The 13,361-nt window shown below is 31.1% G+C and overlaps 1 protein-coding gene across 4 annotated transcripts in view; it reads right to left on the bottom strand.

The window, feature by feature from the left end:
- Positions 1–1,834: 1,834 nt before the first annotated feature.
- LOC144852759 (mitogen-activated protein kinase kinase kinase kinase 5-like) overlaps positions 1,835–13,361 on the bottom strand; it is a 43,220-nt gene continuing 31,693 nt past the window's right edge. For all 4 annotated transcript variants that reach the window (XM_078710721.1, XM_078710722.1, XM_078710723.1 and 1 more), the window contains 11 exons: positions 10,612–10,660; positions 9,723–9,998; positions 9,403–9,487; positions 9,098–9,177; positions 8,592–8,652; positions 8,067–8,249; positions 7,755–7,858; positions 7,185–7,282; positions 6,585–6,730; positions 5,939–6,102; positions 1,835–5,652 (listed from right to left, as the gene is read on the bottom strand). In XM_078710721.1, coding sequence (XP_078566847.1) covers positions 5,509–5,652; positions 5,939–6,102; positions 6,585–6,730; positions 7,185–7,282; positions 7,755–7,858; positions 8,067–8,249; positions 8,592–8,652; positions 9,098–9,177; positions 9,403–9,487; positions 9,723–9,998; positions 10,612–10,660 — 1,390 coding nt within the window. In that variant the 3' untranslated portion in view covers positions 1,835–5,508. The remainder of the gene's footprint in view (positions 5,653–5,938; positions 6,103–6,584; positions 6,731–7,184; positions 7,283–7,754; positions 7,859–8,066; positions 8,250–8,591; positions 8,653–9,097; positions 9,178–9,402; positions 9,488–9,722; positions 9,999–10,611; positions 10,661–13,361) is intronic.

Genomic DNA, 13,361 nt, shown 5'->3' with positions numbered 1-13,361 from the left:
ATAATTTGTTTTGGTAAATGAATATTAAAATGAACATAACTAATTCATGTATTAACCAAGATATTAAAATTTGTTAAAATGAGTATTTTTACGATATAAACAATGTATTTATCTTCAAAATGTTTAATATTACTCGCGGGCGACGCGCAAGCGTACTTCAGGAAAAGTAGATCGTACTTAACATCAGGGTCAAATACTTAATATGTAAATTGATTAACCATAGCAACCGTTAGTAAACAATAGGAATTCTCAACTGCGGCAAAAGAATAACATTGACATAATATCAAACAGGAGAATAAAAAACAAATTTGATAAATTACTGATGAAACAAATTTGTTTACTCGTTTCATAATGATATTCATTATCACTTTATCAAAACATAAACACAGTTTCAATGGCGCTAGGTTTGAATGAAATAAAAAATAAACAATGCAGAGGATGGACTGCTTGAATTTTTTAAAATATTCAGTTTTAATTGAACCAATTTGAATTCTTATTTTTTTTTAAACATTAATTATTAATTATAAAGTCAATCCTGTCGAAAGGGGAATTTTGAAAACTAGTACATCAACTTGCAGGGTATTTTTTTTTTATAAAATGAAATTCAAAACGTACAGAAATTGGGAGGAGAGGATTTTGTTTCTTATTCCCTACATTGTTTTGACAATTTTTAATTGCATATATTTTTTGTTAATTAGTTTTATTGTGTGGCAGATAAAACGATTGTAAAATGATTTTAAACATAGACATGGATAGTTGATATGAAAATAGAGAATAACTGCTGTATTTATATTAGTAAAAGCAAATTGCGGTATACGTAAGGAAAGACATATTTCTTGCTCTTCATTGAAATTTACATATGGATGATATCCATATATAAGAGGATTAAATTTAACCAGCGGACTATCTTTATTTTTGTTAAAGGTTTCGAGCCCTGAGCTGGCATATCAATCTTTTGTTTTATTCATCGTACTGTTAACAATTTTACACTAGAGGGCAGTATATTTGTCCCATTTAATGGTCATGGTCATATGACTATTTATTTAGGTTGAAACATTAATACAGCAGCTACTGGTCTATTACAATTTCTTCTAAATTATTATCGTCTAACAGCATCCAGAAGAATGAAATACATCATTGTACTCCCTAGCGTGTGTTTACGAATGATTCGATTGGTGCAAAATGTAGATATAACATCATTGTAATCCCTAGCGTGTGTTTAGGAGTGATTCGATTGGTGCAAAATGTTATCATCCTGGTATCTTGAACCAATATAAGACTTTTGATCAAGTGGATTGATTATACATGTATTAACAAACAACCCAGTAAATGAATGGTAAAATGTCAGTATGTTGTTCTGTATCTAATGACAATGAAGAACATGCATGTGTTAATGGTCTTTCACACCTGTTCCGGCATGGTTTTGGTCTGGCTACGCGCATATCGATTGTGGCATAGCCGCGTGGAGCATCGTGAAAATGAAACATTGGTGTGTTAGATTTGATTTTCTGCCGCCGGAACAGAACCGTGCCGGAACAGGTGTGAACGACCCTTAAAATGAGAGGATACATATTTTGAGTGGACTTGTGGTTTGGATTCTCAGTTACTGACCCATGGGTCCTGGGTTCAAATCCTGTCAGATGTCAGGATCTTATCTCATTAATGACACGTTCTACTCACAAAGATTTGTTTCCAGTAGTAGTAGTCTTTGTGGAGTTAAACATGCTAATAATACGGCCATCTGAAGGATTGGAACACAGAATTACCACCTCTGAAATATTTATATACAAATTTAATATGGATTGACACAATCAACGATAAAAAGAAAACGTACTTAAATGTATGGTCTAATAAGGCCAAACGGTAACCTTTATTATAGAGTTACAACATAAAATTCTGACAGACTTTTTCCTGACAAATTCATACTTTCCAATTATTACTTGCCCATAGATACATACTGTAGAAAAAGTTTCATTTTTACATTTTGATATATGGTAATTATTTTATTGGACAAACATGAAGGTAGGAGGATATTTTAAAGTAATTATTCACTAATTTTAACAACTCTAAAATTATCTCCCTGTGTGTATTATATAGATAACCACAAATAAAAATATTGACTGAAAAAAGAAAAAATCTGCAACGTTTTTAAGCTATAAATTCTACAAATTAGTAAAAAAAGATCAAAAATTAGTTTTATGCATATATACACTCTAAAATCAGCGATGATTAAATACAAAGATGAAAATTAATAATATTACTATTTCATATTAACTATCATTAATTTGTTTAAATCTTCATATAAATACAAAATCACAGAATCTTATTAAAGTTTAATGAACAGGAATTGCAACATAATCGTTAGCAACTTAAACACTCTCTATAATTGTTTTAGTACATTTTTTACAACAAGATAGGGACACAACTTATATTACATATGCCCTAACACAGTACAAAAACAGAAAGCTGTTGGAATACAGTTTATAGTACAAATTCATTTTGTAAATTAAATTATTACATATTGATTGAATAATTATAATAATTTGTTATTTACCCATGAAAACAATAAAAGAATATTCTAATATTCTTTTATTTTAATATTATTCCATTTACTTTCACAAAAATATAACAGAACAGAACACACTACCATGTAAGCTATAGTATTGATAATTTTACAGCAAAATGATAACAACAATAATAATTATTCAACTCAAAATGATATCTTTGGTCATATATTAAGTGAAATATTTTCTTTATTCCATAGTTAATTTCATCATTCTGATAAATTAAATTCTTTTACAGATCACCTACACAAATTCATTAACGTTTAATATTTGTATTACCGTTATTATAACCACTCAGTCTATTTGGAGCCGACAAGTTCTTTTGTCAATAATATAAACAAATACAGTATTCCAACAGCCTTCTCTAGAAACTTAATCTAAATACACGTCGCTTCATATACACGCTTCAAAACCTATACACACATATACATAAGTACACAAAACAATGCAAGTGTTTCAAAAAAGAAATCTTTATAAACATCTATTTTTATTTTTCTCTGGTGATATTACACAATTGTAAAAAATCTTACATTTCATGGATTTACAAGGGAAGAGTCCCTGGATTTATGTACGCATACAATGCATATTTTTTTGCAATTTCGCAAATGATATTAAGTTGTTTTATGTATTTCCCCCTTTAGAAAGCTAAAATGAATTTATGAGTTAAAATATGTTTCAGCAAAAGGATAGATGTAAAAATTCCATGTTTTTCCAATGCAAAATATAGGTCATACAGTACCGCAAATTTACAACTGAAAACCCAAATTAAAATTCAACTATCATCATAAGTATTTATATTTTCAAGTGCCTGAATTTTTTTTATAAAGAATGAAATATTTTAAACACATGATCAGAATATCAAGACATATACATTGATACATATCAAGATTGCTATATCAAATTTGCCCACAAAAATCGAAAAACCAAACTTGGTTGAAAATTATTTTCTATCCTTCAGAAAGAAATTATGAATTTCTGTATTTTAATATACAGCTGGCTTTGATCTTGTTGTTACAAAGATGTCATTGTTTACATTTGATGACAGCAGCCTGTTTTAGCAATAATACACTATGTATTTGATAATAAAATAAGTTAGTAACAGAACTATATCCTATTTATTGCCATTATTATAATATATTTTTTTCTTAAAATTGCTAATTTGTATGAGGCCAATTTTGAATAATTATTTTATACTGCAATTAATGACAACTCTTATAGGGGTTGAATTAAGAATTATAAAATATATTTATCTTTTTTTAAGTTTTGCCTTAAAAATGTGTAAATTTGATATTGCTATTATTCTAGTCTATCAAACAATATTATAATATCTTGTAGGAATATCGGAAAAAGAAAAATCGAAGTTAAATTTGAGACCTTTGTTTAAAGTTGCCATTTTGATTTCAAATCCAAATTAATCTAAATTGTAATACAGTAGAATCACTACTTTTGGACACTTTTATTCAGGAGACATCCTTATTAAAGGACACTTCCATGTGTAATAAATGTAGGGAAAGTATATATATTAAAACCACAGTAAACACCTATACATGAGGCACCCCTATTAAGTGGACATTTTGAGTTTGGTCTCAGTTGTCCCCTTAATAAGAGTTCGAATGTGTAGTAATATATTATTTTATTGCCTAAAGGGTTACATTTATACAAAGTTTTATTTCTATTACATTTTATCCCAGATATGTTAAATCAAACAAAAAATAAATACTACAATTTTAGTAAGTAAATCAAAATAAATTATATGCGATAGACATTTCTAAAATACACAAAAATGATATTAGCAGCACAATCAAAATCAGAGTATTCAAATTAGATGAGATATGGAACGACATTTTGCAAACTACTTGGGAGAGACAGCACTTCCTTGCATTTTGGTCATTGCTAGATCATCCAGTAATGCTGAGATAATACGAGTCTTTACTTTATTAAACAGCAACCGTACATAGATAGTATTTTACAAAATGCTGAGAGGAACAATAGGGATTCACCCCTATTGAAGGAATACAACAAGGGGTAATATATGTTGTAACACTACGGCCAACCCCTATTCAGGGGACATTCCTATTAATGGGACACTATGTTGGGTGCCAAAGGTGTCCCTTTAATAGGGGCACAAATTTGAAGACAAGAACATTGCGAGACAATTTTTACATTTTAAAGACAATGAAGATGTCAATACTTAATGTATTTGTTAAACCACAATACACTGCAAAATTCTAATTTAAATCTTTTATGACAAAACGTCATAAACAGCAACAGTCATTCAGATGCTGTATATAATTCCTAGTTCTAATATTAGAAGTTGGTCTCACATCTCGCAAAATAGTACTTGATTCTCGCAAGATGTGTATGTACTTGATCTATTTATACTTGCATGATTATATAGTGCTCAGATAATCTCATGACAAAAAGAATTGGTTTGTGAGATTCTACTGATTCATTTTTACTCTCATTAAATGATTAGATGAATCTCACAACTGTCTATTCTCCTATTATATTGGTATGAGATCTTCATCCCTTACATATTGTTATCACTATAGAACTATACTTTAATCTCGCACTTTGATAATTGTTGTTGATTATCATATATCTTTATGAGTTTTGAAACATTCTCGCACCTTGTCCTTACTTCCTACGAATCTCACGCTTGTCGATTGTCAGATATTTTTCGAGTTCTGCAATACAATCCTTCAGTCTCGCATGTTGTTGCCACTATCGCAATATGACTTTGGATCTCGCAAAATTGATTCTAACTTTATATTTTGATGAGATAATCTTCCATTTTTACGTGTTGTCGCTACCAAAAAATAAAGATGATCCCTCATATTTTGTTATAATTTGTCGATTCTCATACTATTTTTTTTTAGTTCTGCGAGAAAATTCTTCATTATAACATGTTTTTCAGGAAGATTGTTCTCGCATCTGTTGACTCTCACATTGTATTCTCGTGGCCAGTCAATAAGTACACATTGGACTTGCCTTCGCTAGTGTCTGTCTGACTACTTTTTAATATAATCAGTCTTTCCGATCCTAGTAGTGTAAACATCTTCGATTTGTCACATATTTCTTGTGTTACCTAAGCAAAAAATAATAATTACTTTTAATTGTTTCTTAAAATCAAAATATTTCAAATGCAATCACTGAAAAAAGAGATCATTTCATATACAGTATGTCAGTCAAAACAATACCATAATTAAAAAAACAGATGCGTTCTATTATTCTATTATTCATTAAATATGTTTTATAACACTATGGCCAACACTGATTTAAGGGACACCTTTTGTTGAGTCCCAAAAGTGTTCCCTAATAGAGGTTCTACTCTATTATATTTCTTTGTTAAAAGCATTAAATAAATGACGTACTTCATTTGTTTTAAAGCTCCTTCCCTGCATGCCGTTCTTGTGGAATGCTAACACACTGTCCTGCAACACAACTAGCGCCTCAACTGGAAAGTCAAAATGCAATTCAGCTGATAATTTCTTGCTGGATTTTGGCCTGCCGTTCAGATTCACTACTTGAACAATCCCTGCAAGATGAAATGAAATAGGTAGATGAACATAATTTTCTAAAAAGTTTAAATACAGAAGGTGCCCACAGTATTATATTACTTTGTTATACTTATTAAATTAGTGAACTTTCATTTCGGGATGGTAGATTAAGGTCTCTCTCCATGGTATGTTAGATTACCATCGCCTGATTATATTCTTGCAATTTGATTGGTTAATTACGCATCACATGTCATTTGGAATTAACCCTACCTTATGGAAAACTGATATTTAATGGTAATAATGAATGGCTCTAATGTGATTAGCTTTCTGTAAATGTTGTTGACTGATCACGGTCGGAAATCAACTTGTTGAAATAAAGAAGTCAATCTTTCAACTCATGAAATATTCTCACCAATTAACTCATACTAAACATTCATTATTTGCGTACAATTAAACTGAAATGTAGTCATAATTTGAATATTTCACAAGGTGTAAATAGAAAAGTATTTAAGTAACTTACTATCTGAACAAACTAAGACAGTATCTTTCTCCAGTTGTGAGACTGTTACAACATCTAGAAGGTTATCCTGAGGAGGGTGCTCAACAAACCAACTTGAGGCTGAGTTTAAGTTGATTATGTCAAACGAAAGGTGTCTTCGATCAGCTCTACAAAAACAAGATGTCATTATTTATTACATAAATATAACATCATTTTAATCTTTAACACCATCATTGTGGTACAGCGGAACAGCAGTAGTTCTTAATTGTACGCACACGCAACAGACATCGCACTGATACGCCCTCATCTTGTATATATATTCTCATTCTCGCATATTTCCTCATCTTTCAAATTTAATTCATTTTCGCCCTCATCTTGTATATATATTCTCATTCTCGCATATTTCCTCATCTTTCAAATTTAATTCATTTTCGCCCTCATCTTGTATATATATTCTCATTCTCGCATATTTCCTCATCTTTCAAATTTAATTCATTTTCGCCCTCATCTTGTATATATATTCTCATTCTCGCATATTTCCTCATCTTTCAAATTTAATTCATTTTCTATAACCAATCTAGAGTTTCTCTATGCCTATAAATATATTGTATAAATGCTCACCCTCTGGCAACTCCAATGCAAACTATAGGATACTCTGATTCAGGTTTAATCAACATCTCAAATATTTTCAAATCTGGTGGCAACATGCAGTCAAATATCTAAAAAATAATGAAACAAATATTAATTATCAATTATTTGAGACTGTTCTGTTTTGAGGAGAACTAGCTACTTAGACTCCTTGCTGTAGTAGTTTGAACATCTTGTGAGCAACCAGTCTATCACTCATATCATTCTATTATTTATTCCTTAACTGTGAATGGTGGATAGAGTCCAGAGTCAAGTTATAACAGCTTCTTTAAGTACTATAAACTGTAGGTCCAGTGTACAAAAATACTTGTGTGCACTTTAAAGAACCTAGTGAAGAGGAGTATGGAGCTATGCCACTGAACTAATTCACACAAAGCCACCTGAACTGGCAGCATGACATGACATGACCCTATGCTATATAAATGATGCATTAGGTTGTGATTTTACATAGCACAGTGATTTAGAAACAGATTAAAGCATCTTGCATAAGGTGACAAAATGCATATCAGGTAACACACTTTAATAAAACTGAAAATCACTTACCTTAACCTGTAAGAATTTGTTCATAGGTTCGTACCATTGAAGTAGAACAATACCATTAGGAATAGCGCCACCTAGATAACGATGACCATTGTAAGGATTCCTCACTAAAAGAGAGATAAAATGATGTAACAATCACTCAGCAAACGAATATTGATTATGTATTTATATAATCACCAAATTATTTAGGATTGTTGCAAATTGGAAAATGTCATAAGATAGTAATAAAACTTGTGAAAATAACAAAGGTTGTAGAAAACATTTTTAATGTTATGTTAATGTTAATCATAAAATTCAGTCAACAAGTTTCCTTACCAGCACAGCAATGGGTACAGCCTTTGGTATCAGATACTTTGTGACTCAATGAGTACTTCCTTGGAATCAATTTGTCTGGAATTTTTTGCAGTTTATCACCCAAATTGCCAGGCATGTGGAATCGATGTGGGTTTTTATCTATCATACCTAGTAGATTATGTGAATATATATATTGTGCTTTCCCTATTTGAAAAAAAAGAAGAGAAAAATATATTTAAAAATTTATATAATTCATTCATACTACTATGAAACGAGCAAATAACAGTATTAACCATCTTTGGAAAAATCGACTTTGTTTGGTATAAATTTAGATGCTTAAAAGAGAGAATTCACAGTAGCAAATCCAGATACAGGCTACCGTTGGGACAATCGATTTAGGTTTAGTTGGTCCGGAACATGGGTGTCATCAGCAAGTCAGAAAAAAATTAATGCGATACTAGGCGGTTTAGGAATATGATTTTTTGATAGCATACATAATTACATAAGTGGTCCATAATTTGAAGATAAAAAATGACTACAACAAACCTGAGAGAGACATCATCATGTTGTTGACGACATAAATCCATGTTGTCTTCCTTGGAAATATCTAACAAGAAAATATCACCTCATGTTAAATGGAGTGAATGAAGCATTTACTGGCTTTAAGGAAATATTTAATTTCAGTTTTACCAAAGATAGCGCAACTTGCTATGCAAGAAAGATCTGCTGCTTCTATTCTACAACACTATGCACCCAAGTATTTGAAAAGACTTTAATTGATTCCATTCTACAACACTATGCACCCAAGTATTTGTAAAGACTTTAATTGATCCAGTTCAATTTTTGTCGTGTAGCAGCGCCATATAAGGGCATGCGGCGCAGTGTGTTAGGCGTTGGACTACTGATCATGAGATCTTGGGTTTGAAGAAAAATGTATGTTTATATTTTTATCGTCGATCTTTATCGTCTTAGTGTGTAGCGGCCTTAATGGACCAATTTGAGATTTGAAGGAAACTTGTTACACCAAGCCTTTACTAAAAATGTAAACTTACTTGGTCCATGACACCTTCATGGATTTCTGTTAAGTTGAAGGCATATATACCTTCATCTGCACCAAATAGTACATATTGATCTAGAAAGTACAATTGTATTTGAGATTTTAATTGACAATGTCACCGTCACTATCATGAAATCAGGGCCTTTAGTTTATGTAATGCAATGTCACCAGAAATGTAAACATGCTGGTTTAGAATATTAACAGGAGTGTTTAAAGGTATCTTATAAGTAAAGAAAATTTATATCAAAGATTATAAAAAAAATGTTGTCCAAGGCCACACAAGCACAACACAATCCTTACCTTTTTTCTCTGGATGTACCCAACTTGCTGAGCAGTGTATATTCAACGGACATTCATTGAATATTTTTGAAAAACAGGCTCCCATCTGAAAACCAAAAAATAATAGTTTTATTATAAATCAAATGACAGTTTTTAATTTCCTTAATTGAAGATGAATGATCGTAACAAACAAATTTTTCAATAAAACTAAGGACCCATAAAAGTTATACATTTACATTCAGATAACATAACAACTGATGTATTTATCTGGTATAAAATCGGTCTGCAAAAATGTAAGAATACTTATAGATATATTCTACTCTACAGCGGACATAACATACCGTAACTTTCGGTGTCTTCGGTAAGCCTTTACTGTCTGCATACGGTTCTCTAGTGTGAAATCTATTAATAGCTTTCCTTGGAGGAACTTTAGGGATATCCGTTGCTTCTTCGTCGTCAATGCTTTCTCCATTACTCTTTGGTGCCAGACCGTTTGATCGTGTATGGTAGATAACGCGTGCAGAGGATTCACTTGATGTACCTGAGGCGGATGAGGAAGGCCTACTAAGTTGCGAATTACCATTTTGATGTGGTGGTGCCGATGATCTACTAGACAACTTTAAAAAAAAAAAAAAAAAAATTATCATATTCAACTTCAAACTAAAATTATTTCTCAAATGAAAACAAAAACACAATATTCATATTATATTAACAAAATGGCAATGCTTTAATTGAGGGTTTTAATGAAATATTAATAGCAAATATACTATAATATAATATGCATAAGATACATTATATATTATAATGATTGGTAGCCACTAGAGATGCAACACAAGGACCAAGCTTAAGCAGTACTTGGTAAAGATACTGATATAATTATTTTTTAAGTTTAAGCATAATTACATAATGATGTATGATAGGCCTGTGTAAACTTATTCGTGACACATACACTTTAAATGCCCTATTTACTAGGGATACGTTTAAAATTAGTATTATCTAGTAATAAAGTACAACCCACACCGATAATAATTGATTGAAAACATATAGCAGAGTATTAAAATATAGTAGTATAGTCCTACATAAAACGTTTGGGTCAACTTAAATTAACATTGATATTTGAAAACTTGGGACAGAATAAATTGATTAATTTTTGCAAAATAACCACTACTGCAACATAAACCAGGGAGATGACCACATAAAATGTTATAAAATAGAGTAGAATTGTCGTACCTTTGGTGGAAGGGGTGGTGGATTTTCTCCACATTTTGGCAAGGTTTCTCTGTAAAGAAAAGAAAAATACATCCAATATCAAATATTTTAAATCATTCATCCACTATTTGCATACCAAATTTAAGTATGGGCAGAATAACTTTTTGACCAAACACTTTCATGGTCGCTCAGCGCATCGTAAAAACCATGGGTCAGTATTAGTAACCCACAAAGAACATCTTTTTTTTCATGTTTTGTAATAGTTGTTTTATGAAAAAAGGCATTAACATTAACAATGTCTGTGGTATACAATGATAGTAAACATAGAATAAACAGTAAGACAACAACATGCAAACATATTACATATTACCATTGATATTAAACCATAATTATGATATTAATGTATTGTAATACAGAACAGTAACAATACAAACATTCATTCAGCAAGCAGTAAGTTCAAACAATAATTGGACACATAAATTAAATATAAAACAAATTTATCAATAGAGATTCACATGCATCAGACAGGTCGTCTCATTCTCATTATTCCTAAAAATACAATAGCATTAACAGTTAACATGCAAGCTAATCTTGTAATTGTAGAAATTACAAAAGATGATTGAAAGACAAAATGTCAATAATGAATGATCAAAAGATGTTACAATTTAACAGTTTTTTGGTCCATTGTGTTTTTAATTTAAAGTCAATCTATTGCAAACTTAGTTTAAATTTGTGTTTTCTGCATGACAGCAAAAGGATCAAAGTTACTGTAAGATTTGATACTGAAAAAATCCAACAATTTTATTTGAATTTTTTCCCCTTATAAATTTGCTATTTATTACACCAAACAAAACAGTATGAATAAAATACAGTAGAACCCCTATAGCTGATAATAGTACACTTTGGGACGCCACAAAGGGGTTTCCCCTGAATTGGGTTAGGTCTTGATGTTAACACATGCCCCAGGAAACTGTCCCCTTAAAAGGGTTGTCCAAAGCAGGGATTCTACTGCATGTACTGTGTTAGCATTATTTACCTTGTCGTATAGTCAACTGTGGAAGGCCTAGTAATAACGAAAACCAAGTGTTTTACAAAGAGAAACTTTAAAAATGAATCAAATTTAATTCAGTGACCAATATAAAGTTTCTATACATATAAAACAAAATGTTAAATGTACAAATACAAAAGGAAGGGCATGTTTACACACAATTTAACATGAATTCACAGTGGATCAAAGCACACTCATTCTATACAGATGATTATTACATAACTGATTACATGTGTGTTCACATGGGACACTCAACGCTTATCACTGCTAACACACAACATTTTACAAGTACCAAATTTAAACTGTGTTCACATGAGGATTCGGCGCTAATCAATGTTATTCTTAGAAATGCACTGTTTATACACGCAATTAACAGCGTATTCACACGGGACGTTTTTTCTGGAATTTATTACATAGCTATCATACGTCTTTAATAACTTTTTTATATTTTTTTAGCAATTTACACAGCGCAAAATAGAAAGTGGAATAGTTTAATTATCAGATACATTTGAGTTTGTCGTTCGTGTGCTAGTCGGTTTCTCTCTGTGTACCGGCCAATTAAAAAGCCGGCAAGCATGTACTAATTGAATTTTTCACCGAGTTGCATCTCGACATTCAAGATGACAAGGAAGTGTATCCTTCCAGAGGAAAGTAGTCTAAACAGAAAGTAAGTATTTGTAAATAAGGTGATAGTAATCAATGCAGGAGGTACGCTGACGTACTTGCTTTACCTCAACGCGTAGTATTCAAATAAAACCATGTTTTACAGCATTGCACTACCCTAGGCATGCTTTTATTCTTCTGTATATATGTTATAATTTTTCTTTACTTTTAAACTTGTAACTGAACCATTTTGGAAAGCAGTACTAGGTTACTGAAAATGCAATCCAGTCAAAATAAATAAATAATTATACTACTTTATGGACATTAATGACAAAATTATTTTACTGGAGTTACTGCAGTAACCTTTCACTGCAATAACTGATTATTTTATTTTGTTTTTTTAAGTTTGCAATAAACAGTGTGTATGATTACCCAAAACAACTTTCAGGTCAAAGGGTAAACAAAGTTACTGCAAAAACTGCAGTAGAATAATTTTTGACTGTCTACACTATCAAACTAGTTTATCAAAAAAGTGTGATGTGCCCAAATATGGTAGTGATATGACATCATCATGTCCATATATCCATATATGGGCACATCACTTTTTTTTGTCACATAAAGTTTGACAGAGCTTAATCAATCTTTAGTTTTATCCACACAATAAACCTCCAAATTTCTTATTTCATCAGCAAATATTCTGTTTCACCATCAGAAGTACAAAAATAAAAAGTTGACCTTCGTAAAAAGGTCAACAACAAATGGGTGGAGTAGTTGTCTTTATTAATTAAGATTTAATGACAAAATTAATTAGTAAGCTTCCTTGCTGCGATGCGTACCTAAGTATGTGTAACTAATAGTTTACGTAAACATTAGCAACTAAACATTGCAAAACACATGGCAACACTACTTTTGAGAAAGGGTCAAATAAAAAGGAGAATGCACATATTTTAGGCGGGAGCTCAACAGCTTTAGTAACCCCCCACACCCTCCCTGAAAAAAATAATTAAGAGACATGATCTTTTTTACCTTTTTTTAAAAATAAAATACTGACTTTAGTACACATTGATTGAAAAAACAGAACATCATCAAATTCTCTGTGTGAAAAGCCTGTGGCTCAAAT

The sequence above is a fragment of the Antedon bifida genome, chromosome 9 (genome assembly GCF_963402885.1).
Source record: "Antedon bifida chromosome 9, ecAntBifi1.1, whole genome shotgun sequence".
Taxonomy (NCBI): Eukaryota; Metazoa; Echinodermata; class Crinoidea; order Comatulida; family Antedonidae; genus Antedon; species Antedon bifida.
This window is presented reverse-complemented; position numbering and strand designations above follow the sequence as displayed.